The sequence below is a fragment of the Pan troglodytes genome, chromosome 6 (genome assembly GCF_028858775.2).
Source record: "Pan troglodytes isolate AG18354 chromosome 6, NHGRI_mPanTro3-v2.0_pri, whole genome shotgun sequence".
In the NCBI taxonomy this organism is placed as follows: Eukaryota; Metazoa; Chordata; class Mammalia; order Primates; family Hominidae; genus Pan; species Pan troglodytes.
Window position 1 is genome coordinate 123,301,244 of NC_072404.2, and position 27,439 is coordinate 123,328,682.

Consider the following 27,439-nt stretch of genomic DNA (forward strand, 5'->3'; position numbering starts at 1 on the left):
TAAGTGCCAACTTCCCTCTACTTTCCACTTGTTTATAGTTGTTTCCAGTGCCTTTAGTTTTTCCTAAAATATATTTGTTCAGAGTTTGCAGTTGCTATCAGCAGGAGGGTTGGTCTGATATCTGTGTGCTACTTTGCCATTATTGGAAGTGAACTCTGCATCTTTTTAAAAATTTGAAATCCCGGTATCATGTGAAGTGCTGTTTATGTAAATCTCAACATATCCCTTACTCAGGGAAAAAAAAGTTTTTAGTTAGGGAATAGTGAAATATAATTTAATATGGAATTCTAGCTGTAGAGTTAAATCCATCTTTAAGTGTTTACATTCAGTATGAGAATGCAAATTTATCTGTATGGGGAATAAAGTCCTAGGAATAAAACAAGTTTTAAGTGTTCACTTACTGTTATCTACTAAGCTGTCAATATTTTTGTGGCTTGTGAAGAGTGAGATTAATTGTCCACTTCATTGAACTGATTAAAATTAGTAATTTCAACTGGCTGGGAGCGGTGGCTCACTCCTGTAATCCCAGCACTTTGGGAGGCCGGGGCGGGCAGATCACCTGCGGTCAGGAGTTTGAGACCAACCTGACCAATGTGGTAAAATCCCATCTCTACTAAAAATATAAAAATTAGCCAGGTGTGGTGGCAGGCCCATGTAATCCCAACTACTCAGGAGGCTGAGGCAGAATCACTTGAACCCAGGAGGCAGTGAGCTGAGATCATGCCACTGCATTCTAGCCTGGCGACAGAGCGAAACTCCGTCTCAAAAAAAAAAAAAAAAAAGTAATTTCAAAGTGAGATCTTTAGTTGTTTAGCTGAAAAGGAATGGAGAGTGTTTCTACTGTTCTAAGTAAAATACTACATAATTGCTCTAGTAGATGATGGGGTATGACCATTTTTGCTAGTTATTAGGATTTTTTTTTTTTTTTAAGTTCTGGGGTACATGTGCAGAACATGCAGGTTTGTTACATAGGTATACATGTGCCATGGTGGTTTGCTGCACCCATCAACCCATCATCTACATTAGGTATTTCTCCTAATGCTATCCCTCCCCCACCCCCATCCCCTTGTCCATGTGTTTTCATTGTTCACCTCCCACTTACAAGTGAGAACATGTGGTGTTTGGTTTTCTATTTTTGTGTTAGTTTGCTGAGAATGATGGTTTCCAGCTCCATCCATGTCCCTGCAAAGGATGTGAACTCATCCTTTTTTATGGCTGCATAGTATTCCATGGTGTATATGTGCCACATTTTCTTTATCCATTCTGTCATAGATGGGCATTTGGGTTGGTTCCAAGTCTTTGCTATTGTGAACAGTGCCTCAATAAACATACATGTGCATGTGTCTTTATAGTAGAATGATTTATAATCCTTCGGGTATATACCCAGTAATAGCATTGCTGGGTCAAATGGTATTTCTAGTTCTAGATCCTTGAGGAATTGCCACACTGTCTTCCACAATGGTTGAATTAATTTACACTCCCACTAACAGTGTAAAAGCGTTCCTATTTCTCCACAGCCTCTCCAGCATCTGTTGTTTGCTGACTTTTTAATGATTGTCATTCTAACTGGCATGAGATGGTATCTCATTGTGGTTTTGATTTGCATTTCTCTATTGAACAGTGATGATGAGCTTTTTTTCATGTTTGTTGGCTGCATGCATGTCTTCTTTGGAGAAGTGTCTGTTCATATCCTTCGTCAACTTTTTGATGGGGTTGAAGTTCTTTGCAAAAATTTTCTCCCATTCTCTAGGTTGCCTGTTCACTCTGATGATAGTTTCTTTTGCTGTGCAGAAGCTCTTTAATTAGATCCCATTTGTCAATTTTGGCTTTTGTTGCCATTGCTTTTGGTGTTTTAGTCATGAAGTCTTTGCCCATGCCTATGTCCTGAATGGTAATTGCCTAGGGTTTTTATGGTTTTAGGTCTTACGTTTAAGTCTTCAATCCATCTTGAGTTAATTTTTGTATAAGGTGTAAGGAAGGGATCCAGTTTCAGCTTTCTGCATATGGCTAGCCAGTTTTCCCAACACCATTTATTAAATAGGGAATCCTTTCCCTACTGCTTGTGTCAGGTTTGTCAAAGTTCAGATTGTTGTAGATGTGTGGTGTTATTTCTGAGACCTCTGTTCTGTTCCATTGGTCTATATATCTGTTTTGGTACCAGTACCATAAAAGTGACAAATTATTGCTTTGGGCCAGAGGAAAGTTATTAACTTACAGCTGTTTACATAACTGTTGTCCAGGCCCAGCTTCAGATGCAGCTGTGTTGGATGTGTGGGTGGTTGTTAAGCGGTCCACAGAATAGTCTTGCTCTAAGAATGTGTGAAAAAAACACATAGGGGCTGGCCTTTTATACAGCTAGTTAGGCAATAAAGTTGACATGGGCCTGGCAATTACTTTCGTTAGATTAGTTGCAAAATCACATAAAATACAATACAAAAGCTGAGAAATTAGAGCATCATTCTGTGCTCTGTAGTATAAAATACAATACAAAAGCTGAGAAATTAGAGCATCATTCCGTGCTCTGTAGTAGCATTGCTCAATTGGCAGGAGCAGTATCCATAAACTCTGGCCTGATTTAACTGAAACCTTCCCCTCAGTAACCCTAGTCCTTTTCTAGGTGGTAATGATTACAAACCCTAGTTCATCCTGCTGATTTTCTAAAATGTTGCTTTTCCTAGTTCATCCTGCTGATTTTCTAAAATGTTGCTTTTTCTCATTCCTAGAGCAAGGAATACTTACTTACAGGAGTTTTGATGGCTGGAGCAACTCAGCAACCATTGAAATAGTGATGGTAGCATAGACTATATTTCTCATACTTAACCTCAACCTGGGAATCCCACTGGGAGGTGATTGGGAGGAGGGGAGTCAAGGGTGTGGAGTTTTGGAGGATGTTTACCTGTTAAATAAATATAATAGCTTGTTTATAGACAACATAAATTAGGGTCTTCATGGAGGCAGTAAACTTGTTTATAAATCCACGTTTACAGTGAAAAAAGGGATTCATCAACAATCAATCAGTGAAAGTAACAAGTACACCAAAATATATACAAAAGCACTGTACTTTATTTAACTCCATACAAAATGTGATTAAAAACATTAAATAGGTGATGTTTTATTTTGAAGATCATTAAGTCAGTTTTTAAAATGTAGTTGTTTTACCTTGGTCACCTCAGCCATTTTTTATTCTCCTTTGTTACAAGCATGTGCTATACACAGCAACTTTCTGGCTTATATCCTTCAGGAGTGAACGGACTTCTCCTTCCAGTCTCGCTAATTCTTGAGCTTTATCTTCTAAGTATCTTTGATTGTCTTCATATTTTCTTTCTAAATCTGTGGAGATATATATATATATATATATATAAAGTCTGAGCAATTTATACTATGATGATCTCAAGACAAAGTGAATATATTTTTCACTTTTAAATAAACTATGGATGCCTTAAATTTAAAGTAATTTAAAAAATAAGCCTGTGTGAAAAGACCCACCTTTGAGCAGTTGCAGCTTGCTATTTGCTTGAGCTAAAAGAGTTTTTGCTTCATTTTGTAGCATTTCAGCTTTCCTTCTGGCATCAGCTGACTCTTCAGTTTTTTTGGCAATTAAATTTTCTACTTTTTTATACTTTTCATCAAGTTCACCATCTAAAGTCTGTAGTTCCACATTTAGACAGAAAGAAGTGGTAATGTTAGTGTCAGTAATTACATTTAAGAGCAATAGTGTAATCATGGCATGCATTCTGGATTAAGGGCCACCAAGGATATTCACTGGTAAGTAATTTAAAATTTTATCTTCAAACAGTGGAATTGAATGCAAAATTGACATGATTTTAAAGAACATTTCAAAAAATTCTGGAGTTGCAGCAAATCCTTAGGGCTAAGTCCTCATTCTCCTGATTATTACTTTTCTATAGAAAAGTTGTAGCATAATTGTATTGCGAATTACATAGAGAAGTGCAGATTTTTCAAAAGTAGATTAGACATTAGAGAAGCCCATATTGAAGAAATGGAGGCTCTTTGGATCTTGACTAAATTAGGATTTGTGAAGACTTGCTTATAAGGAAATCAGAGGAAAAAGATTAAACAAAAGATACAGGAAGGAAAGGTGAGATTGTAGCATATGCAAGAAGTGAGTGAGGAGAAGAGAAATGGGGTGTGGGGTTGGAATGCAAATGATTCTTTTTAGAAACTGTTCAAATAGCCATTTATGGAAATTTCATTTCAAGAGATTTTGTTCCTTTCTGTTGTGATAAAATGTCATTATGCAAAATGCCCTGAAGCAGAGTACTTGAGAAATTTGTGTCCTCAGTACTGCAGGAAACCACACAAACCAAAACAGAAAAGACAGCTGTCTGATATTGTGGCAGTGAACTTTTCTCATTGTTTTGTTCTCTTTCCCAACCTAGAGAGAGGTGGGGAAAGTTACTCTTACGTAATGCCCAAAAAGCTACAGTAACTTCCAGAAAATTTTTGAATAGTAGGGAGTTAAATACTGAAATTAGGTCAGTAAATGCAGGTGCCCCCAGGCCTACGGACCAGTTAGGAACTGGGTGGGCAGGCAAGTATTATTGCCTGAGCTCCACCTTCTGTCAGATCAGTGGTGACATTAGATTCTCATAGGAGCACGAACCCTATTGGGAACTGTGCATGCAAGGGATCTAGGTTGTGCACTCCTTATGGAATCTAATGCCTGATCTGAGCTGGAACAGTTTCATCCTGAAACCATCCCCACCCCCGAGTCTGGAAAAATTGTCTTCCAGGAAACTGGTCCTTGGTGCCAAAAAAGTTGGGGACCAGTGATTTAATGGTTTTAAGCCCCACCCCGCCGCCACCAAGTTTTTAATGTTCTCTTTAGAAATAAGCATTATTGAGAAACTGAACATGTGTTTCAGTTATTACATGGCTTCTGATTAAACATTTGGGTTGTGTGAGTTTTTCTCTGCAAAATATAGTGCCTTCGAATGAGAGGTGAGGGGTAGTTAATTCAAAATGAGTCTCAAAGAGATAAGATTTGGTTTCCTACTACCTGTTCTCTGTTCCAACCTGCTTGTAAAATATTCTCAAATGGCCTGATAATTACTGTATGCCATGAAGAATTTAACTGACTACCGCACAGAAATAAAAGTTCAATATGACTGGTTTTTGTCAATATAGTTGGTTTAAAAAAAAAAAAAAAAGCCTGTTTTGAGACTTCTACCCCTAAGTTAATTCCATTCTTCTAAACTCTTGTCAAATTTGGATTTGATGGCATAGGTCATACTTATTAGATATTTCCATATTCTTTCCCATCCACACTTCTAAAGACTGCTGTTGCAAAACAGGTCATTTGATATTTCTGATGAATTCTGTTTCTGTTAGGTCCATGTCCCTTACTCTAAGGCAGGCAAGGAGGAGACTGGTGGCTCCTTTAACAACATAGCTCTGAAATTACAAAGATTTACGTACCTTCTTAACATCTTCTGCACTTTGCTTCACAGTATATACTACTTTTTCAATATATTCTGCCTCCCCGGAGTTTTGGGCAGCTTTCCGCGTAAGTTCTTCCACATTCCTCTCTAACTCGCTGATGCGCTGGGACGCGTTGAACAAGGTTTCCTCAGAAGCTGCTGTTTCAGACTCAATCTAAAAGCATGTCAATTTTCCAGCAAGACATTAGTTTAAGAAATGGAATTACTATGAGTACAAGTTTGGAGGAAGATTTAAAAGTCTGCTGTGCCATTTTGCTCTAGACCAAAAGAAGTAATTACTAAAAAGAATATTTCAGGAAAAGTTACATGAAGTATCTAACTTTAGTCTTTGCTACATTTCATATATTCACTTCATTCTTTCGGTACTTCTGATGATCTAAGCTGAGATTGATGTAAAGTTTTTTCTGACAGTAAAAAAAAAAAACAAAAAACCCCACCCCCCAAGGAGCATGATGTGTTGAGAAAGCATTTTAAGGACACCTGCAAACTTTGGCTAAAGAACATTCACAAATAAGCAGCTGTGCGAAGAGGGATTTCCACATAAATTTCCAACTTAATGTGAGTGGGAAAATAAATGTTAAACTCTAGTAGTGGAGATTTCAGCTAATTACTGAAGACATGGAGACTAGGGATGTTCTTTGAATTTCTATAGAATTGTGAGATGATGTATGGTCTGGGAACGTTACAGCTGTAAACTCTAAATACACAAAGTTATTTAGGGAAAAAAAAAATATCTGGGCAACTGGTGAGGATCCACATCTGATCTCCTTTCAAAGTAGAATCAATAAACATTGACTTTTAAAAGCTAGCCAAAGTAAGCAGTTGAGCCCATGACAAAAGAATCAATTTCACTGAGCACTCAATTTTTCTTTAAAATGATCTTCAAGGATGGGTCTAATTACATAGAATTAACTGAATAACAGTACTGCTATAATGAAGTTAATAAGGGTCAGTATAAGACATAGGCTAAAATTTGTAAATATTTCAAACCTAAGGACCCTTTAATTAGAATAAAATTCTTAGAAATTATAATTCTTAGAAGATAAAGTTTGAGTGAATTGTTTCTGATAAGCTTTCATGAACATAGTTTAGTTAGAGGTTCTCTTTGTTTCTTATTGTTACTAACCTAAAACACTTCCTGCCCCCCAGGGCCCCTGAAAAACAGAACCCCAATTATTAACTTGCATCATCAAGCCACATTTCACCTATAATTCAGTATTTTCTAATTTGCTTTTCAGAACAATGTTTTTCAAGAAACAGGGCCTTGCTATATTTCCCATGCTGGAGTGCAGTGACTGTTTGTTTACAGGCATGATCATAGTGCACTATAGTCTCAAACTCTTGGCCTTAAGTGATCCTCTCACCTCCACCTCCCAAGTGGCTGGGACTACAGGCACACACTGCTGCACCTGGCTTTCAAAACAATAATTTCTACAGTCACTGACATAATATTCACTAAAATATTAACAGCAAACTGAGAAAATGGAAAAACCTAGAGATCGAAACATCAAAATATTTATAGTCTGGTGGGAAAACATAATTTTTCTAAACTTGAACAAATAGCCTGAAGAAAAAGTCTTATTGATACTCGAAATTTAAGGAGGAAAATGGACAGAATTATTGGCCTTCATTTAACTGACAGCAATAGAATAGGGGAACACAGGTTTTTACCAACTAATGGTAAGAAAAGCATGTTGAAAATTCATCTTCCCAGGTTTTAAACACATGGAGGATTGGCCTGAGAAGGCTGACAATGCTGGGTATGGGAGCATTTAATTTCAAAGTATATTCTGATAACCTGTATAGGGATTAGATAACTCATCAATTTTCTTCATTTTTTAAAAACTCGTAAAATTGGAACGAAAACATTAACTTTCTGAGAAACAAAAGAATTTAATGGAATTATGTTTGCATTACTTCTTTTAAGAGATAAAGAGGATTTTTAGAGCAAAGTGCTAGATCCCTATGAAAAATTCGTAATGAGTACTTTTAATATCTGGTAGTCACAGTATATTCCTTATAAAAAACATTAAGTTTTCCATGCATTCTAAACAGAACAGATTGTTTAGCTATAAGTGCTCTATTAGGTTTCTCTAGAATTGGGTATTGAAAGCAGACTGACTGTTCTCCCATAGTTTCCAAAACTACTATATAGTAAAATGTTTGATGACCAAAATCTTGAGACATTGGCCTTCTTAACCAGATAAGCTGCTTTATAACATCAGGACAGTTTTCTAAAATTATTATACTTCATACTACTGAACAGAGTATATGCTGTTTCCTCAATGAATAGGAGTGTTTTTTTTTCTTTGAGATGGAGTCTCTGTTGCCCAGACTGGAGTACAGTGGTGTGATCTCAGCTCATTGCAACCTCGACCTCCCCGGTTCAAGCAATTCTCCTGCCTTAGCCTCCCAGGTAGCTGGGACTACAGGCACGCACCACTATGCCCAGCTAACTTTTGTATTTTTAGTAGAGAAGGGGTTTTGCCATGTTGGCCACGCTGGTCTTGAACTACTGACCTCAAATGACCCACCCACCTCGGCCTCCCAAAATGCTGGAATTACAGGCGTGAGCCACCATGCCCGCCCAAGAATAGAAGTTTTTATCTTTCTCAGACTTTGTGGGGGAGAAAATGAGATGGGACGTAATGGTCCAGTGTCTTCAGAGTCCTTTTATTCCTTGAAAACCTATCTCCACTTATTTTTAGCATCCATGCTAACGGAGTAGTTTAGATTTATTAAAATTAAAGGAATCCTTTAATGTTGAGTTGTAAGAATTTCTGTTCATAGATAACAAATGTACTTTTCTGGTAAGTGTATATGTAGGTGTGTTCCCATTCATGTAATGATTGTGTATGCCTACCGAAGTTAGCAGGTTCTGGGTTCCTTGAATGTCTTCATCTGCTTGTTTAATTGCCTTCTCTGCTGCGACCTGGGCCTTTTCTGCTTCTTCCAGAGCTTCCTTTACCATATCTGCAGTGACTTTAACATCTGTTGCACTTTTGCTGAGTAAAAAATAATGAGACAGTATATTGTTGCTGAACATGAAAAAAGCACTCTCAGTGTTCTTTTCTTTAAAGAATAGCCTTCCTGAGATGACCCAGAGAGACTCGCATAGGTCCTTCTTAGAAGTTTCACTGGTTAAAGAGATACTTTTTACTCCATGATAGATACACAAAATAAGCCCCTTAGATGCCATGTCTTTAGATACCTTGCTCTTTTAGCTTCTTCTAACAACATCTCAGCTCTGGCAATGTCAGCAGCACTATGCTGAAGAATAACCTCTACTTGAGAAAGGCTTTCAACTCGTTCACGTATATCTTCTGTCAAGTTCTGTAACTGCTGTGGGGTGCTAGGCATCTCCATTTTCAATACTTCATTAGCAACTGCTTCAATGCTGTCCAAATCAGCACTATCCTCTGTGAAAAGCAAAGATGTCCCCAAAAAGAGGTGAAAAGAATAGATGGTTCATTCATTCAACCACTTACTGGTCATCTACTATGGACTAGCATGGTGGGGTTACACACCAAGAGACACTAACTTCCTGTTTAAGAGTTTATAATCTATCTGGGATTTTGAGGGGAGATGAGACCTACACACACAAAAAAGTAACTGCAGACAATTGAGTACTACTAGAATTTGTTTTAGGCTGGGTAGTGAGGGAAACCTTCGTGGAAGATGAGGAGCTGATCAGATTTTAAGGGATAATAGAATTTGAAAGAAGAAAGGACAGTTCCAGATGGGGAGACAGGAACAGCAGAGTATGTTATGGGAAAGTATAGCAGAGTGAATCTGAACATTGTGGAAAACCATAGAGGGCCAGAGCTTAAAGCTGAGACTTAAAGGCAGTGAAGTCTTTTAATTGAGGTTGGACGAATAGCTCAGAAACTTGTGAATGCAGATATGGAGATTTGATATTTCTTACAAATGATCTAGATTCAGGAAATTATAGAAAGGGAGAAAATTATAGAAGCAGGAGAACCGAATAATGGGTTGTCAACGAAGCCAAGGAGTTTCAAAGTAAAATGTGGAAGATGGTGAAAAAAAAAGTTTATGAAGTTAAGCTTCAAATACATCAGATCCTCATTTACTTTCAAGCTTTGCTTATGTTTTAAACTATTGAACATAAAAATGGACCCCAGAGGATTTATTCAAATAAAATATGTACTTGAATGATGGCTTCCATGGAATATTACCTAAGATATCCTTAGCAAATACTGTTGACTCCTTATTAGTCATGCCTTTTTTCTTGCTAACAGAATACTGATTTTTTTTCAGGCACCTGCCTCTAAGTCAGGTAAAATTATCAACCCAGCATTAAATATTAGTTTGTGAATTACTGTAATCACATTTCCATTTTCCAGTGACATTTATGCATTGGCATGTGACTTATTTCTGGCCAATGAGGTTTATAAGAATGACTGCTTAAAGGCTTCTAGGGAAGACTTCCTCCTTTTTAAAAAGATACAAGGAATAGGTGGTCTCTTCTTCCATTATTAATCTTTATATGATGTCTGGAACTTTGGCAGCTACCTTGTAACCATGAGAAGCTAGAGGACAAAGCTGATGTGCTTAAGATGGTAAAGTAGAAAGATGAAAAGTATGTGGGTCGCAGACCCAAGAAGCTATCCTGCTACTGGATATCTTATTAAGATGTGAGATAATAAACATCCTTTTTGATTAAGTCCCTTTCACTTGAGAGTCTTCTGTAATTTGCAGCCAAAACCATCTTTACTGGTAACACTTGAACTGTGACTAGCAACACTCTTAACTAACTATAGGTATAATATCCTGTAAATAATAGAATTACAAAGCTTTGGGGGCAATACCAAAATAACAAACTCCACTTCTTTAAGGTTAGAAATTACTATATGTAATTTCTAACAAATTCCACATTCAATTTTCAATGTAAATATTTGACTTTTGATTGGCTACCTGAGTATCCCATCAGGTGTGTCTGTATCTGCGTAACACTGGAGAAAGTTATTTGATACACATATATAAGTTTAAGAAGTGGAAACATTTAATATATGGACGTTTTTCTTATTTGGAAATGTCACTTAGTACCCTGACAGAAATGGATTTTATCTAAAATGTAAACAGAGAATCACATAGAAACAAATGTCTAAAAGTAAAATGAAAAAATTTCTTACGGGTCAAAAAGTTTCTGATTTGCTTGATTAGATTTCTCAGCTCCTCATTGCTCTTGTCCATTTTTTCTTTGGTAGCATTTGTCTTCAACAGAATGTCTTCAGCACTCTGTTTTGCCTCATCTGCCCTCAGTTTTGCTTCAGAGACCTAAATATGAAGAATAAATTACCCAGGGAAGACTTTCATTCTTTCTCAAGGAGACCAGAATATTGGAAATGGCTCAAAAATGATGTTGAAAAACTATGTACTTGGAATCATATGTCTGGGAAACAACTTTCTTCCATTCAACAAAGTATTGTATTCTTACAGACTGCAAGTATTCAGTATAGAGATTCCTAAACAGTATTCTGATATAAATAGAACTAGCATTTAAAATTTTTCAAGTTGTTTTTTAACTCCTGGCCTATAAAATAGTCCTGAGTCTTTTTCTCAGGTGCCCACATAAATACTTAAAAAGTGTGTGTCACTTTTTAGAAGAATAAATGCTCAATTGCTTAGTATAGAGTTTTTGTCGTACAGCTGGATGTATTTATAACCCTGTAGTCAGAAAAGTAAGATGGCTATCTCAAATTATCCAGTATAAGATTTAAACATCTTGCTCTAAAGCATGTGTTGAGTGAGGAGAAAGCAAATTCTTTATCTGTGAAGAAAATCTCCCCATCTCTTTCTCTGACCTCACAGAAACATGAACTTTCATATTTGATTGTGATATGCCCTTTTCATTTCAGTTAGCATTTAGAATTGATTTCTCCCTTTCAGATCCTTCAGTCCACAGCTGAAAGCAAACATACATAACAAAAACTGAGGCCATCCACTGAGTTACCATCTTGGAGAGCTGTTCCACTTCAGCCAGGGCACTCAGGACATCTTGGTCCAAGTCCATGGCTTTCTGCCAGGCGTTGTGTGCAACAGTAACCAGACCACCACAGCCAGGCCCCCCACACTTCTTCTCTCCTTCGTCAGTTCTGCAGTTTGGCCCGCCACATTCAGTCTCGGAACAGGAGGCCCCTGGGGGTGTTCCACAGGTCTGCAACAAGCCAAGGATCAGGCACAATACTTCGGATAGTGAATCTGCTGCAGCAAAACAGCTGTGCAGGGCCTGGGTGGCCCCAGAGAATGTGTAGGTGGTCCTCAGCAAGGGTGCTTGAAAACAGTGTTTGGGAGACAGAATGGAGAGAGGAGCAGAGAGTTTAGGAGTAAACTAACCTGCTTATTTCCAAGGAAACAATGGACGTTTACAACTCATTAATATCTTCTGCCCAAATGAGTTAAAATACTATATGAGCTCTGCCCAGGATGCAAACATCTGCTATATCAAGTTGAATTCTGCCAGTGCAAGGGCCAAGGAATGCCTTCCTTTTTTTCTAACCAGTTAGAGTTTAAAAAAAAAAAAAGCTATTTTGAACCATCTTTGGGGCCAGCACCAGCACCATGTTAACTCCACCAGTAAATATGGTGACATAAAAGACCTATTACCTAGCCTTTTAGTAACTTCCCATCTAGTTAGGACTGGATCATTCCACATAAAATAGCCAAGAATAGGTCAGATGCAGTCACTATGAAAGAAAGTAGACAAAGGAGAGACTGCAGAGGAATGCTACAGTTGGAGCTGAAGAAGCTGTTGGCTGGTGGGATTTGAGCAGGGGAAGTGGGAAAACATTCCACAGGTTAAAGAAAACAGTACAAACAAAGGAACAAAGGTAGATGAAGTGTTTCCAAATTACCACCCCCGACTGCCATCACACATGCATAGAGTCCTCCTTTCTTACCTACCAAAACCTCTCAAAGATCACCACTTGGTCATGGCATACAAATGCAAATTGATAAATTATAATACAAGTGTGTTATATGATAGAAAAGGCTGAGCACGAAGAAAATTGCATTTAGAGCTGTTTGTGGAAATTCTCATACTGAAAAGAAGACAAAGATTTACTGCAGTGAAAAGGAGTTAACAGAATATTCCCAAACAAGTATTGTTATTAAAAAGTACAAAAAAGTAGTTCTTAAATAAATACAATCAACTATTTAGCCTAATAATTTTAAGATAATTATAATCCCATTATATCTCAAATTACAACTAAATAAGTCATTTATCTGGCTTACAAAAACACAAAAAGCTTCAGAAAATAAAGTGTATTCTGCATGCTGTAAAACATGAGTCTTAAGAACAGAAGTGTAAAACCTCGGTTGCTTTCTAAAAACAATCTGACAGCACACATAGAAGATCTGTTTTGTTTCAACAGACAGGGGCAGACATGGAAAAAAAAAAAACAGTATGGCTCTAGCTAAACATCCACAAAGATACAGAACTAGAAGTACCTGAAAAACAAAAGGACAAAACTCTCTCTACACAAGGAAATGGCAGTAAAGAACTTACAGAAAGAATTCTCACAGGATCATTAACAAAGACAAAAACACAGTAAGAGAACTGAAGCAGCTGCTAATCCCTAGGTAGTTTACCAGGTGGAAAAGCAAGCACAGGGAAGGGCACACATTTGAAAGGCCAGAGGAACCCCGAACCCCACCCACCGCCCATGCATCTCCCTGCCGCCCACGGAGATGCCTCCGGTTCAAGACAAAAATCCTTTAGCATGCTTAGCTGTTTCTTGTAGGTCACAGAGAACTTGTTTGTGATAACTGATTTTTTTTTTTAACTACAATATGTAAGGAAGGAATCAATGCTGAAGGGAAAGATGGAGAGAATTGGCATTTCATGCTTCATAACTTTGTCTCCTGTTAGCTGCAATTTACACATTGCTCTAAGCCTTCATTTTTCTTTTTTCTTCATCTTTTATTTTTCCATTTAATAAATGACAGATTATTTGCTCCCTATTTGCTATAAAGTTTCAGAAGATAATGAGTATGAAACCTAGCAGGCATCAATAAACACCGTCTTATATTGTGACCAATTTTGTCTATTTCAGAGAAAGTGATGAGAGGAGGGAGGAACCATCACTAAGACAAAGCTGTAATGAAGTTTGAACTCTTCTGCGCCTATGTACCTTCCATCTTTAACTTTCTCTGTGTCTCTGGGCTAAGAGAACACAAACCTTAGTCTATAAAAAATACCCTCCAAATTATTTCACATAGGTATCCTTCCTTGAAAACACAGGAAGGAAGCGGAAGAAACAGGCTTAGTTAGGCTTTTTTGGGGCCTTCTGCCTGATTTTCATTAAACTCACAACCCAATTTCATTTGGCTCCAGAGTTCCTTTTTAAAAGCTTCTGGCAAATGAATCTACTTTCTAGGCTGGTTTCAGGGTTAATTTTCACCAGGTAAAGTTACTGGAACAAAGGAACATAATAGCTAATACCCATGAAAAAATTCTTCTGCTCCCTTTAATTTTTAATGGAAGCCCCTTCTAGAATGATTCTGAATTCCTACACTGAGATGGGTTTTATAATTCAAATCAGAACAAACTAAAAAAGGAATGTCTAAGCTGGGTGTGGTGGCACATGCCTGTCATCTCAGCTACTCAGGAGGGTGAGGTGGGAAGATCGCTTCAGCCTAGGAGTTTGAGGTCAGCCTGGGCAACGTAGTGAGACTCCATCTCTTAAAAAAAAAAAAAAAAGCAGGGGGGTGGGGGTGGGCTGGGGTGTTAGCCTGTAATCCCAGCACTTTGGGAGGCTGAGGTGAGAGGAGGATTGCTGGAGACCCGGAGTTCAAGACTAGCCTGAGCAATGTAGTGAGACCCTGTCTCTACTTAGGAAAAAAAATATTAAAGAAATGTCCACAGTGTAAAAAGGATCAAGTTTCAGTGCGATGTCACTGAGTAGCTAAAACAGTATGGGAGAATAGTCATGATTCATTCTTTAGTTGAGGACCACAGAGAAACAGAAGAGGGGAAGGCTGGAAACCCATACGCTGCTGCTTTTAATCTGTCTTGGTTACAGATACCCCATTCCAGGATCCAGAGACCTCAGCCTAGGAGTTTTACTCCTGCTGATTCATTTGCAAATTATTGGAATAATGACAAAAGATGGTTTTTTTTGTTTTTTTTTTTTTTTTTGCTTGGCACCATAGCAGTAAGGCCACATCCCCAAACCTTACCATTTCAGCAGCGGCTGAAAGGTCTAGGCTTTGTAGCTTGCCTGCCAGTTCATCAAGGAGGCGAGCCTGCTCCTCTTGTTTTTCCTTGAACTGGGATTCTCGCTCCATCATCACGTCTTCTACTCTGTCTCTCATGAGGGCTGACTGCTCCACAGTGCTGTTGGGTTCTGTGGTGGAGGCATTCACTCTCTCCTCTGCCTCAAGAGACATCTGGAAATACTTGGTAATGCTATCCAAGGCACCTAGGGTAGGAAATGAAATTGCCCACAGTTAACCTCATCATACTAGGCTTCCTCCCCAAGCAGTGTCTATATTTGGTGTCTTCGGGTCCTAAATTTACTGTAAAGTTTTAAAATTCAAGAAAAAATATTTATGAAGTACAGTTTTCATGAGCAATGAATATGTTTTGTCCCATTAGCACCTACTCCAGCTCGAGTATGGCAAACATCTGGGTGAAAAATGAAAATTAAGAAAATCATGCAATCTTGTTTCTATATACAAGCAAACATCCAGTTCTTTATAAATAGCTGGTTTCAGGCAGCCTGAAGATTATATGACTAGATGACTTTTCTCAATTCTTTATTCGGATCCACTCAAATGACTAATATAGTAGCCCTCCATATTTGTAGGTTCCACATATGTGGATTCAACCAACTGTGGATGGAAAGCATTTGGAAAAAATGGTTGTATCTGTACTGAATGTGTACAGACTTTTTTCTTGCCATTATTTCCTAAACAATAAAGTATAACAACTATTTACATAGCATTTACATTGTATTAGGTATTTTAAGTAATCTAGAGATTATTTTTAAATATACTGAAGGGAAAAAAAGAAAAAAGTAAAGCTGGGTGTGGTGGTTCACCTCTATAATCTCAGCTATTCAGAAGTCTGAGACGGGAGGATCACTTGAGTCCAGGAGTTCAAGACCAGCCTGAGCAGCATAGCAAGAGCCCATCTCTTAAAGAAAGAAAGAAAGAGAGAGAGAGAAAAAGAAAGAAGTATATAGGAGGATATGCATAGGTTATATGCAAGTGCCATTTTATATAACGGACTTGACCACCTGTGGATTTTGGTTTCTGCAGTGGGTCCTGGAACCAATCCCCCATGGATACCAAGGGATGACGGTATTATATATAACAGCATGACATGTTTTTAGCTTTAGTCCAAAAGCAATCATGCATAAAACAGTATGGATAGTTGGACAGTATGATGTAACATATTTCTACATTCACTTTTTGCTGAGGATCCTTTACGGTCTATGATATCAATAATGATTTGCAAAAGTTTTTTTCTGACCAAGCAGCATTCTTGAATGTGAAAGGATTTGCAGAAGTATTAATACCTTAACTATTCAAAAGAACCCCCTTCCAAGAAAAGGCCAGGGGATTAAACTACTAACTGGAGGGGAAAAAAAAAAATCAGGAAATGGATACCATTCTGATACAACTACTGCCATTCACTCTGTGGGACCTTTGCTATGTCTCTTAGGTTCTCTGTGCCCAAGTCCCACATTTGTAAAATGGGGACTTTGATCCTCATTTGTGCCAGAAACTGGATGAGCAAAAGTTTTAAAATTTATTAGAAAACTTTTTTTTTCCCCAAAAGTGCTATATTAAAACGTTAGACATATCGTTAAATCCATTGTCTGGGACTATTTGCACCAAAAAATGCTCACCCCGAATATCTGAGTTTTTGATAAATTCCAGTTGTTCAGCAAGTTCTTTCACAGTGTTGTCTAGGCTTTCGGCTTCTGTCTGTAGAGAATCCAGTTCTTTGGCTGTGCTGTTGCTTTGGGAAGTTGTGTCAGATAATTTCACTTCTACTTGAGCCATCATTTCTGTAACATCTTTAATCAGTTTCCTGTAAAGAGAAAGTTAAGCTTACTTACATAAAATAAACCCAAGGGAGAACTTTCACGTTTCATATTTTCTACTAGTACTGTATCCATTACTAATTTCAAACCAATTCAGTAATTTGTAACATTTCATCCTTAAGTGCTAGTTTTATTTTCCTTATAACAGATTGTATTAAATCTAACAATTTTTCTTTGTTCAATGACTTTTGAGAGAAACACAGAAGTACCACTCAGCTGAGTTGTGGCAGACAAGCCATTTAAGGGATTCCGAATTTCTGCTGTAACATGAGCACAGGTCAGAGTGTGGAGTTCTGGCTCCATTCACAGGCAGCTTCAAGCCCTTACAAATTGTGAAAACTGAAGACATAAATGACTCCAGTTATACAATTAGGCCTCCCAGCCACCAGCCCAAAACATTCTTCCCTAAGCCTCAGGGATCTCCTTCAAGATGGAACATGCAGAGGGGAAGCCCTATAGCCTGCCACAAAGACAACAGGAGCCACCAGTATCAGCTTTCATACACTCCTCTCTTCCGTCAGAGGGGCCTCCTTCTACCAACAGCCTTTTTATTTTTTATAAGAAAATAGCATCTACTAAGAATGAAATAAGAAGATTTAGCTTTCACAGTATTTAATTTGGAATCTAAACTGCATTTTGTTCTGTACTTTCAAACCTACAAAGCCGTACTTTTGACATCTATTTGTATATTATTGTGTACATAGTGTGGATATGGGTGTGTGTGTGCACATGCGAGTGTGCTCCAGGTGGGTGTGGGTAGGGTTGTATGTGTATTGTAAAGAAAGTAATATTTGAGCAGATTTTACCTCTGGGTATTATTGGTTCACCTAATTGAATGTAATTGTCTTCTTGGCGATATAATAGTATAAAAAACCAGGAAAATGTAAAGATGCTGAAAGGTTGGGAGCCATTAGAAAAATGATATGTAAGGCTGAGATAAAACTATAACCCAACTCAAAGAAAAAGTACTTAAAGGGATCGTTTAAAATGGTAGATTAAATTACATTTCAGTGCCTTTTTTTCCTGAGGCTAATATACATAGTTTCTTTTTTCAGTGCTTTGCTTTTATTAATTATATGACTCACAGAAGGCTTTCATTTCTTCTCAGGTCTCATAAAATGATACAATTTTTTTAAAACAAGCAAATCTAACATCGTATTTTAAAATAAGGCCACTTTGGTTCCTAAAACATGTATCCTTGGATAGTATGTTGAAAAAAAAGAGTAATGGAACTAGTTTTCCTGTGATTATTACAATCTGTCTAGTTAAATGAATAGTGACGGTAGAAACAGAGCTGTTTTGGGAATGTAATCTCTCTTCTGGCAGGCTCTCAAAGGACACCAGATTTTTTTCTTCCTCCCGGAGGTGCCTAAGACCCAGGCCAAGGATCATTTCCTAAATGGGCTTGCATTCGGACCACGGCCTGCCAAAACTGTGATCTCTGCACATTAGGAGGCTTAGTCTTTTCAGTGAGGTAAAATGCCTCATTAAATGCATTGTCACTCTACATCAGACGTTTCCTAACACTCTGGCCAGCTACATGGTCTTGGGCATAAAACCCAAGGCTTGACATCAAGGTCCAGTTACTTTAAATCTAGGTCTAGGAAGGACCTCCTTCAAGTCGCTTTAGCTAATGTCAGCTGTCCTCTGCTACTCATGCCTGGTATGAGATGAAAAGTCCCTCTGGCTTCTTAAAGGTGCTGATTAAAGTCTCATCACACACAAAAAATGTTACTGTCATTTCGTCATATAAACACCTCAGTGTGCAGGATTTAACTGTGAAGCAGTCCCCTCAGGCCTAGATGGTGAGTCTGCAGTGAAAAAACCATAGCATCTAGGGAAGCACAGATGCCTCATACCCTTTTCTGTTTTTGTCCTTTAGCACTTAGGTCTTATTGTGCTGTTTTGGGGGTTCCTTTTTGGCAAAAGGAGTTGGGATGTTTAGGGGCAAGAGAGGGGAGGTAGGAGAAAGGGTAGATAAATGATCCTTGAGAAGGTCAATTCTCTAGGCTTCCACTACAAACACTGTCCAATCAGAGTGAAGATTACCTAGAGAAGGGGTGGGATGAGGACTTTTCAGCATAGAGCAGCTGTTATAACTAGATGAATGAAGCACTGGTCTGGTGGACTAATGGAGAAGCAGAAAAAACTTGAAGCAAGCAGTCTTATTTTGAGGTAATGGAATTTCCCCCATAGTAGCAATACTTAACAATTTATAATTTTCTGCAATCCTGTTGTCATTTTATATATAAATCCTCTCATTACTTCATAAGGTAATGGCATATATTATCCTACCCCTTGTCCACAGGAGAGAAAATATAGGCTCAGGAATTGAGTCATCCAAGTTCACAAGCCTAGCATCAGAGCCAAGACTCAATTATGGATCTTTGTCTTCTAATTCCAGCATTCCTCCCATTTTACTGACTTAGAACATGATTTGCAAGGAGGAGCACTGAATATAATGCTTGCATATTCTGTACTGCAGCCTCCGGAAGGCTGGTCCCCACAGATGTGCCAACATTCACTCACCCAAATGCCCAGTCAAGACTGCTGGAAAATAAATGGCTCAGAATCTGTTTTCACCCACAGGACTAACAAAACCTCCTGATGGAAGCACCATGCCAGGAAATCTTTGCTGTTTACTCATAAAGCTGAAAAAATATTGTGAGTTATTCCTCCGGCTCATTAACTACTTACTCTGCTTCCTCAAAGAGATACCCAATGTTTTTCAGTGGCTCTGCTGCGGGGCTCTGCGCCAGGATGTCTTTTATCTCGCTGACTTTCCTTTCCACCGAGTCCACAGTCTCACGGTAAGGCCCGATCACACCACTGATCTTCAAGGCCTTGGCTTTCTCCAGGAATCTGTGTGTCCTGTTGGTCAGCTCGGCAATGATCACATCCCAGAGAGCAAAGCACTGGTGGCAGGGTGTGCAGTCAGGGAAGACCCCCGAGTACCCTCGCGTGCACTTGTCACAGCGTGGACCCTCAACACCCTCAACGCAGACACACTGGCCCGTGGACTGGTCACACTGTGGCGTCTCAATGCCCCTGGGGTCACAGTCACAGGCTAGAAGGGAATAAAGCAATGCTAGCTGATCTACTTGATCATGAACCTCAGTGACAAGATGTGGCATTTAGAATACTCACTTCACTGTGAAAATGGGAAGGTGTCAACCATCGACGACAATTGACCAATGGCTCAGGTAGAGACTGTAGCAGCTTCCTCTAGCACATGCGTGACTTCAGTGGTTGCTAACCCCTTCTTAGCAGTAATAATACTTTAAACAGAAATGTTTTATGTGAATGATCCCATTTAACTCTCACAATAACCCTATGGGATAGGTGTTATAATAATCACTGTTTCACAGATGTGGGAACTGAGAGATCAGAGAGATTATGTAACATGCCCAAAGTCTCACTGCAAGGAAGAGGCCACGCCAGAATTCTGATTCAGTTCTTTGCAACTCTGGAGTCTATACTCTTCACCTCCGTCCTGCCTTTGCCTCTCCCTTACTTAGGATTTCCCCACAGACCATGTCTGTACAAACAATCCAGGTTACATCCTGATAATGTGCCACCTGGCATCGGATACATCACAAATGAGCAGCTCCTAACGTACCTGACTCTATCTCACAACAAAACATACTTGATGAAATGCAACAAACATGATCAAAACAAAACAAAACCCAAAGGAATTCTAAGTATCCAGTTTAAAGGCTTTCAGCTAAGTATAATCTAACTTGGGGGTGTCTGCCATTGTGATGACCACTGCCAGTACTACAAGCAGGGATCTTGGGAGCCATTCAGTCTCAGCGTCTTACAGGCCCAATAGGGTTGGCACCTTATGCAAAGCCAAATGGCACAGGAAAATCACATGCCGTACAGGACAAAATGTGTTCTTGGCCAGTAGCTGTGGCTGAGATTACTTAGCACAGTGGCTGTGCCCTTGAACCCTGGCTTAGATTCCCAAATTTCAGGTGACCAAATCATTTTTATATCAACATCTGACATTTGAAAGTATTTATACAGGGTTTGAATTACGAAAGGCCTTATGCTAACATCTTATCGCTGGGCTTCCACCCATTCTGAGGAAAGACAGGAATAAATAAAGAATATACTACCTTATTTCCCTAACTGGATTGTGGACTCCAAGGGCAGGGGCACATCTTAAACCATTTTTCGTTTTTCAGCATCGGACTCGGGGTTAACTTGCAATCAGAATCCAAACGTCTTTGCCAAATGAAGCCCTAACCTCATTTTAGTCTAGGCATGCAAGGACACTTACATACCTTCCTAAAAGAAAATAATCCTCCTGAAGTGCAATGTCAACTGTGGCAAAGCACAACAGATTCATGCTTTCTCAGATTTTTTTTTTTTTTTTTTTGAGACGGAGGTTTTGCTCTTGTTGCTCAGGCTGGAGTACAATGGCGCGATCTCGGCTCAGTGCAACCTCTGCCTCCTGGGTTCAAGCAATTCTCCTGCCTCAGCCTCCCGAGTAGCTGGGATTACAGGCATGCGCCACCACACCCGGCCTTTTTTTTTTTTTTTTTTTTTTTAGAGACAGTGTTTCTCCATGTTGGTCAGGCTGGTCTGGAACTCCCGACCTCAGGTGATCTGCCCGCCTTGGCCTCCCAAAGTGCTGGGATTACAGGCGTAAGCCACTCTTGGGTCAATAGCTGTGATTTGCCTCTGAGTCTGAAAAACTTTTTTTTTTTGGAAGAGTCTCGCTCTGTCTCCCAGGCTGGAGTGCAGTGGCATGATCTCGGCTCACTGCAACCTCCACTTCCCGGGTTCAAGCTATTCTGCCTCTGCCTCCTAAGTAGCTGGGACTACAGGCGTGCACCACCATGCCCAGCTAATTTTTGTATTTTTAGTAGAGACGGGGTTTCACCATGTTGGCCAGCATGGTCTCCATCTCTTCACCTTGTGATCCGCCCACCTTGGCCTCCCGAAGTGCTGGGATTACAGGCGTGAGCCACCGCGCCCGGCCTTCCTCTGAAAAACTTTCTAATGGAACATCTCCCAGAACCAGTTATACTGAGGGTCCTGAGATCTGCTATAACATCACCATCCTTTCAACCCAGAGATGTGTGTTTGTGGCCCATTCATTTGGCCCTCACCACATCCTGCCTTGTAATGCTAGTTTCTCTTTTTATTGTCTTTGTTCTCCCCCCACATTCCAAGCTCTCGAGTGGCAGGTTTGAGGAGTACAGCATTATGGTTAAGAGCATGAACTGCGGACTGAGGTGGTAAATCCTGCCTTCTCCACACATGTTATGTGACCCTGGGTAATCAGGAAACTGAGTCACGTCTTCCACATCTGTAAGAAGAGGTAATGATTATAAATACAGGACTGCTTTCAAGATAAAATAATTACAAAGTGCTTAGAAGAGCATCTGGTCTATAGCAAGCATTCAATAAATAAATAGTTTTTATTATCACTTTTCGTGTCCCTACAAGTGTCTGGTAGTCTTCTGCTAAGAGTGATGCTTGATCGTATTTCCATTGGATAAAGGGGAAAAACGTGTTCCGGTTATATGTTTATTTATATGTATTTGCCAATAACGTCATGATTATTCAAAAATTTGAAGTTTAGAATATTAATTCCTCAACCTTTAGGATTTTAAAACATGTAATTTCCTTAGCGCCTAGGGTTTTCAAAACCAAGACCTTAGGATTTCAAAAGTAAAACTTGGGTGTATGCTTTTCAAAAAACAGATCCTTTCCAGGTACTTAAAGTATGTTTCATTTTTCTTGTTTGGGGAATATTCTCATAATGAATCAGGAAGCTGTTTAGGCAAACCATGGATAACTTTAATGGTGATCCGTAGACCATACGTTCTATGATGTGTTCCTTGAAAAAACTATCCCATGATGAAAAATTCTGCATCCTTATCTTGAAGATTAAAAACAAGTGTCAGCATATTACAGACTCAGAAGAGTTCTGCAGGAAAAACTGTTTTATATTGTTTTTATCCAGTTGTATGTATGCCAAAGTCATTTGACCATGGGTTTTTTTTTTAGTGGAAGTCAATGCCAGTGACACCCAAGAGAAATAATGAGAAAGGCTTGGGAAAACCACTACATTAATCGATTTCTGAGATTAGGAAGAACTTAGATAACTTACAAATAACTTAAATAACTTAGTACCTTAAGAGTTTATGTTGTTTAGATTTTAGGAACACATTTCCATTATCATTTGGTAAAATTTAGTCATCTTCCAGAAAGCTAAAAGTTACCCCCGAGTCACCTGGGTCCTCACCTCTCAAACTTGGGTAGGTATCAGAATCACCTGGAAGGTTCATAAAAACAGATTGCTTCTCTACTCTCCTCCCATCCCCAGATTCTGATTCAGTAGGTCTGGGTGGGGCCCAGAACTATTTTTATTTCTATCACGTTCCCAGGAGATACTGATGTTCAGAGTCACGCGACCCCGTTTTGTGGAGCACTGGCTGTTACTTTCCCAGCTGTTTCTGCCCACCTTCTGTATATTAGAGAAAAAAAGAGAGCACGTGCGTGTGTGTGTATCTATGTGTGTCTGTGTGTGTGTGTGAGAGATGGAGAAAGATCCCCTTCAAAAGGTGGAGCTGGAGCAGAATCACGACTTCGGAAGTTCAGCAATGTAGGCTGATGCACAAATCTCAGGACTTACATAACAGAGGAAGAAGTGATGCCATTTGTAATAAAACTTACCTTGTCTAGCAGCCAGTGGTCAGGGTGAGGCAGCCCTCTGGGGCCTACTCACCCGTCTCCCTTAGGCTTGACACAACTGAGGCAGAGTTGCATATGCTTATAGTTTGCTTAGACAATTATTTCTTTCCCATATATGATGCAAAGGTATACCTTTGTTCAGTCCTAAACATTAGGTTTTTGCTGGATTCATGCTTGGGGCAAGGGATGCATGCACACGTTGATTTATTTTTAATTTCTGTGATCATTTTTCATTTATTTCGTTGCTAAAGACATGTCTTGCTCCCATTCTGTCATAGGCATCTTTAAGGGGAAAACAGCCCAACCCTGAAAGACTTAAAAGGCAGATAAGGCTTCCCTCTTTATCTGGCCGAGGGAAATTAGCCTGGGCAAGAGTTCCAGTGAGCTAGCAGAGCTTCGGCTCTCTCCAGAAGTCAACAACCAGTTCAGCCAAACTGACCAACATTCCTTTCTCCCACCTGAAAAGTAAACCATCAAATCTCACAGATGACTGGATTGCACTGTCATTATTGAAAAAGTTGGGCCTGACTCTCTGGGAGGGCACCAAATAACTAGTCTCAAATGTACCAGGTTTTGATTTCAAGCTGAAGCCCCTGGTCATGTGCTTCCTTCCCTGGCTATTGAATTTCCAGAATTGCTTCTCTTGGAGTCACCTAAGAGGCAGGCACCACAAGGCCCACATTTTACAACCTTGTAAAAAGACCCCCTCCACTTCAAGAATATTTTCAGTGAAACTCCCACACTCACGTGGCGGAAGCAGAAAGGTCAGTTCACACTTGACAAATTAGTAAAACTTCATGGACACTAATGTATGGAGGAGATTCTCCCATCATCTCACACACCCACCAGGATCTGAAAAACTGTGAACTGACTATTCAGGCTGCAGCTGACGAGGTCCAGTGGGCTCCCTCTCTCTTAAGAGAAAGGAATCAGAATCCAAATGACCTGGATAAAGCAGTCTTATTTAAGAAATGGGATTACTTGGCAGAGAATCAGAAACTTTCTCTTGGAAAGGAGAGCATATATAGCAAAAGTTGTTGCCTAATCTTTAAGATGAACAAATCATGAAGATGAAGAATAGTATTTTTTAAATGAGATACTCATTTTAACAAGCCGTAATAATTTGACTTTCATCTGTAAACACACTCTCTGTTCTGTGGCCAATAGGCTTCCTCTATTTTTACTAAGTTTTCTTATCATTTCAAACATAATTGTTAAGAGATAGGTAAATGAAAGCTATTGTACCAATTTTAAAGATACTAAGGTCCAGAGGAAAACACTAGCAAGTCAATGCCACAATGGGAAATAGTCTATGTACCCATTTATCACATAGACCTAACTTGCCTGCTTCCTTTACATCCTTCCCTCTCCTCCTCCAGACCTTCCTGTGCCCACTGAACAAAGTCTACCCTTAATGGCCCAGCACCGAAGGCTTCACACAATCTGGTGAAACCAAATCTCTCCATGACTCTCCAGCTAAGACTGTTTCCCGAGGGCACCTCCCAGAGCCATGCTGCTCCATGTTGTCTGTGTTGTCCTTTAGCTTGGATGATAATTTCCTCTCTAAATACCAGCTGTCAATGAGGAGCCCCCAGGCTTGTGGAAACAGCTGGGACACAGGGCCACATAGGCCTGGCTTCAGATCCCAATTCTTTCCTCACTTTGGACAAGTCCCTTAACCTCTCTGAGTCTGAGATTAGTCAAGTGTGAAATGGAGATGATACTTACCCCCATAGGTTCTTTGTTGCAAGAATAAAATTAAGAATATTTATATACTATGCCTAAAAGTGCTTGGCACTCAGCACGTTCTCTGTAGATGGCCTCTAGAGGTAATCTTTTCTGCAAACCCTTCCCTAATGACTCCATTTCCTACCGATCTTGCCCTCTTCTGACAACTGAAAAGTTTGTGCCACTTACTTTCTGCTATCTTGTTACTTCATTTTATGTACCTCATGTCCCCAAATAGCCTGCAAGTGGGAGAACAGTATCAGCTGTTCTCTCTGTGTCCACTCCCCACTCTACACCATTGGTCACTCAGTACTGGGCTGATTATCCTCCTTTTTGTTGGAAACTTAAATTTGCCTTGGGACAGAGAAACTGCTACACCCTAAGATTCAGGTAATGGGGTTTTCTTCTGCCGTGGACCTTGCCTCAGAGCAACATGGGACTCCAGGATCTGCTGCAATGCCAAGAATTTTACTAATACTTTACTTAGGCATTTCTGTTTACTAAAAGCAAGGGCAATTTAAATAATTTTTATTTCTTACATGGGATTTTCTTTTTTCTGACATTCTGTTCTATCCTTTTCCCTTTTTGGCCTCAGTAATATAAGTTCAATTTTGGAATGAAAGTTGGGAGATGAATACAATTTTACCTGCAGAAATGAGCTGCCTGTCTAGCACGGGGGTCATCAAGTTTTAATGTAAAAGTTGAAATAGTAAATCCAGCTTTCAGGCCATTCTGTCTGTGTCATGATGACTTGACTCTGGCACTGCTGCCCACAAGTAGCCAGGGAAAATACATAAACAAGTGGGTGTAAAACTTTATTAACTACTATCAGCAGGGGGCTGGATTTGGCCTCTGCCTGTGGTCTGCCCAGCTCTGGTCTAGCCTACCTCTTCTGAGAACACATTCTGTAATTAGGATTACATAAGACAAGACTTCACTCTACTGACAACAGTATTTATAGTTCTCTAAAGAATTGAATGAAGTCTGATTTTCTGAGTCACAATGGAAATATTAAGGTGGGTGGTTGTGAAAGAAATCCCAACATTAGAAAATACAGGCATTCTAAAGATTAATGTCTGGGCAAAAGAACACACTTTGTTTTTCTACTAAAAAACACGAAGTGAGAAATGAGCACGATGGGGAAGTGGCCACTACCCGGACCCTCTTGCCTATGCCCCACATTTACCGTTTGCCTGGGTTTAGAGACACTGCCCTTTTCCAAGAGCCAGAGGCCCCAAATGGAAACTTTACCCTTCCTTTTTGCTATCTATGAATCAACAGAAAGATTCCTCCTGTGACTCTTTGACTCCTGAGGAGGACAATGCAGCGCTCCAGGCTGTTTTCTCCAGCACGTTCATGGTGGGTGGATGAGATTCCCTCTCCATCCCAGCACAGTGGTGGGCTTGTTCAGGCTTGGCACCATCGACCAACAGCCCCAACCCGCCTGGACAATAGGAACATTCAACAATCTGTAAGTTGGAGGCTCAACTCATTTGTCTTTTACATAACTACATTCTTTTTTTCCATAAGGAGAATACTTAGCTAGGACTTAAATCTTTCTATAAGCATATTGTTAGCTAGTTGGCATCAGAAAGTCTAAATTTATGCCCTCTAACAACCAATTCAACTGAAAACATATTTGTCAAGCAATTACATAGCTGGAGAAAAGAGCTGATGTTCTTTTTGCATAGTTCCATCTAATTTTGAATGACACCTCTTCTTGTCCCTGCTGATCTCTGGGCCCATCCCTTCAGAAAGCCCCTGTGCTCCTGTTTCTATTCGTGAATGCATTCCAGCACAAACATAACCAAGAGCCTTGTCTGCCTCTGCATCTTGGCCCCTGCCTTCACAGGCCACACTGGTCCTACTCCTGTTGCCACCCTGTCTGCACCAGACCCCATAGCTGGCCATGAATCAATCCCCCATTGTCCACTCAAATCAATTCTCACTCTCTCTGGGTGCTTTGTAGGTTATGAGCTTTCTCCAAAGAGTGCTAAAAGCATTGAGGATCTGACACATTCTCTGTTTGACAGACTGCCTTAAGCACTGTGGGACATTTATTATTCTTGGCTCCTGCATACCAAGTGCCTATAGCAATGACCCCATTATGGTGATGACCCAAAATACTCCCCTCCTCCCAAATTTCCAAATGTCCCCACCCCAGCTCAGCCACTGTGGGCACAAAGGAGAGATAGTATCTACTTTAACACCCCAAATAAAGATGCCCCAACATTTTATATCTTCTTTTTTTTTTTTTTTTTTGAGACAGTCTTGCTCTGTCACCCAGGCTGGAGTGCAGTGGCGCGATCTCTGCTCACTGCAACCTCTGCCTCCTGGGTTCAAGCAATTCTCATGCCTCAGCCTCCCAAGTAGCTGGGATTATAGGTGTGCGCCATCTCACCTTATTAATTTTCGTATTTTTAGTAGAGATGGGGTTTCACCATGTTGGTCCGGCTGGTGTCG

At 39.7% G+C, this 27,439-nt stretch overlaps 1 protein-coding gene across 1 annotated transcript in view; it reads right to left on the bottom strand.

Annotated features, from left to right (window-relative positions):
- Positions 1–3,041: 3,041 nt before the first annotated feature.
- LAMB1 (laminin subunit beta 1) overlaps positions 3,042–27,439 on the bottom strand; it is a 79,202-nt gene continuing 54,804 nt past the window's right edge. Inside the window, exons 25-34 of the mRNA XM_001165667.7 lie at positions 19,235–19,604; positions 16,340–16,524; positions 14,664–14,905; positions 11,437–11,640; positions 10,616–10,760; positions 8,674–8,881; positions 8,326–8,467; positions 5,440–5,616; positions 3,487–3,646; positions 3,042–3,330 (exon numbers count right to left, since the gene is read on the bottom strand). Of these exons, the coding sequence (XP_001165667.5) occupies positions 3,194–3,330; positions 3,487–3,646; positions 5,440–5,616; positions 8,326–8,467; positions 8,674–8,881; positions 10,616–10,760; positions 11,437–11,640; positions 14,664–14,905; positions 16,340–16,524; positions 19,235–19,604 (1,970 nt within the window). The 3' untranslated portion in view covers positions 3,042–3,193. The remainder of the gene's footprint in view (positions 3,331–3,486; positions 3,647–5,439; positions 5,617–8,325; positions 8,468–8,673; positions 8,882–10,615; positions 10,761–11,436; positions 11,641–14,663; positions 14,906–16,339; positions 16,525–19,234; positions 19,605–27,439) is intronic.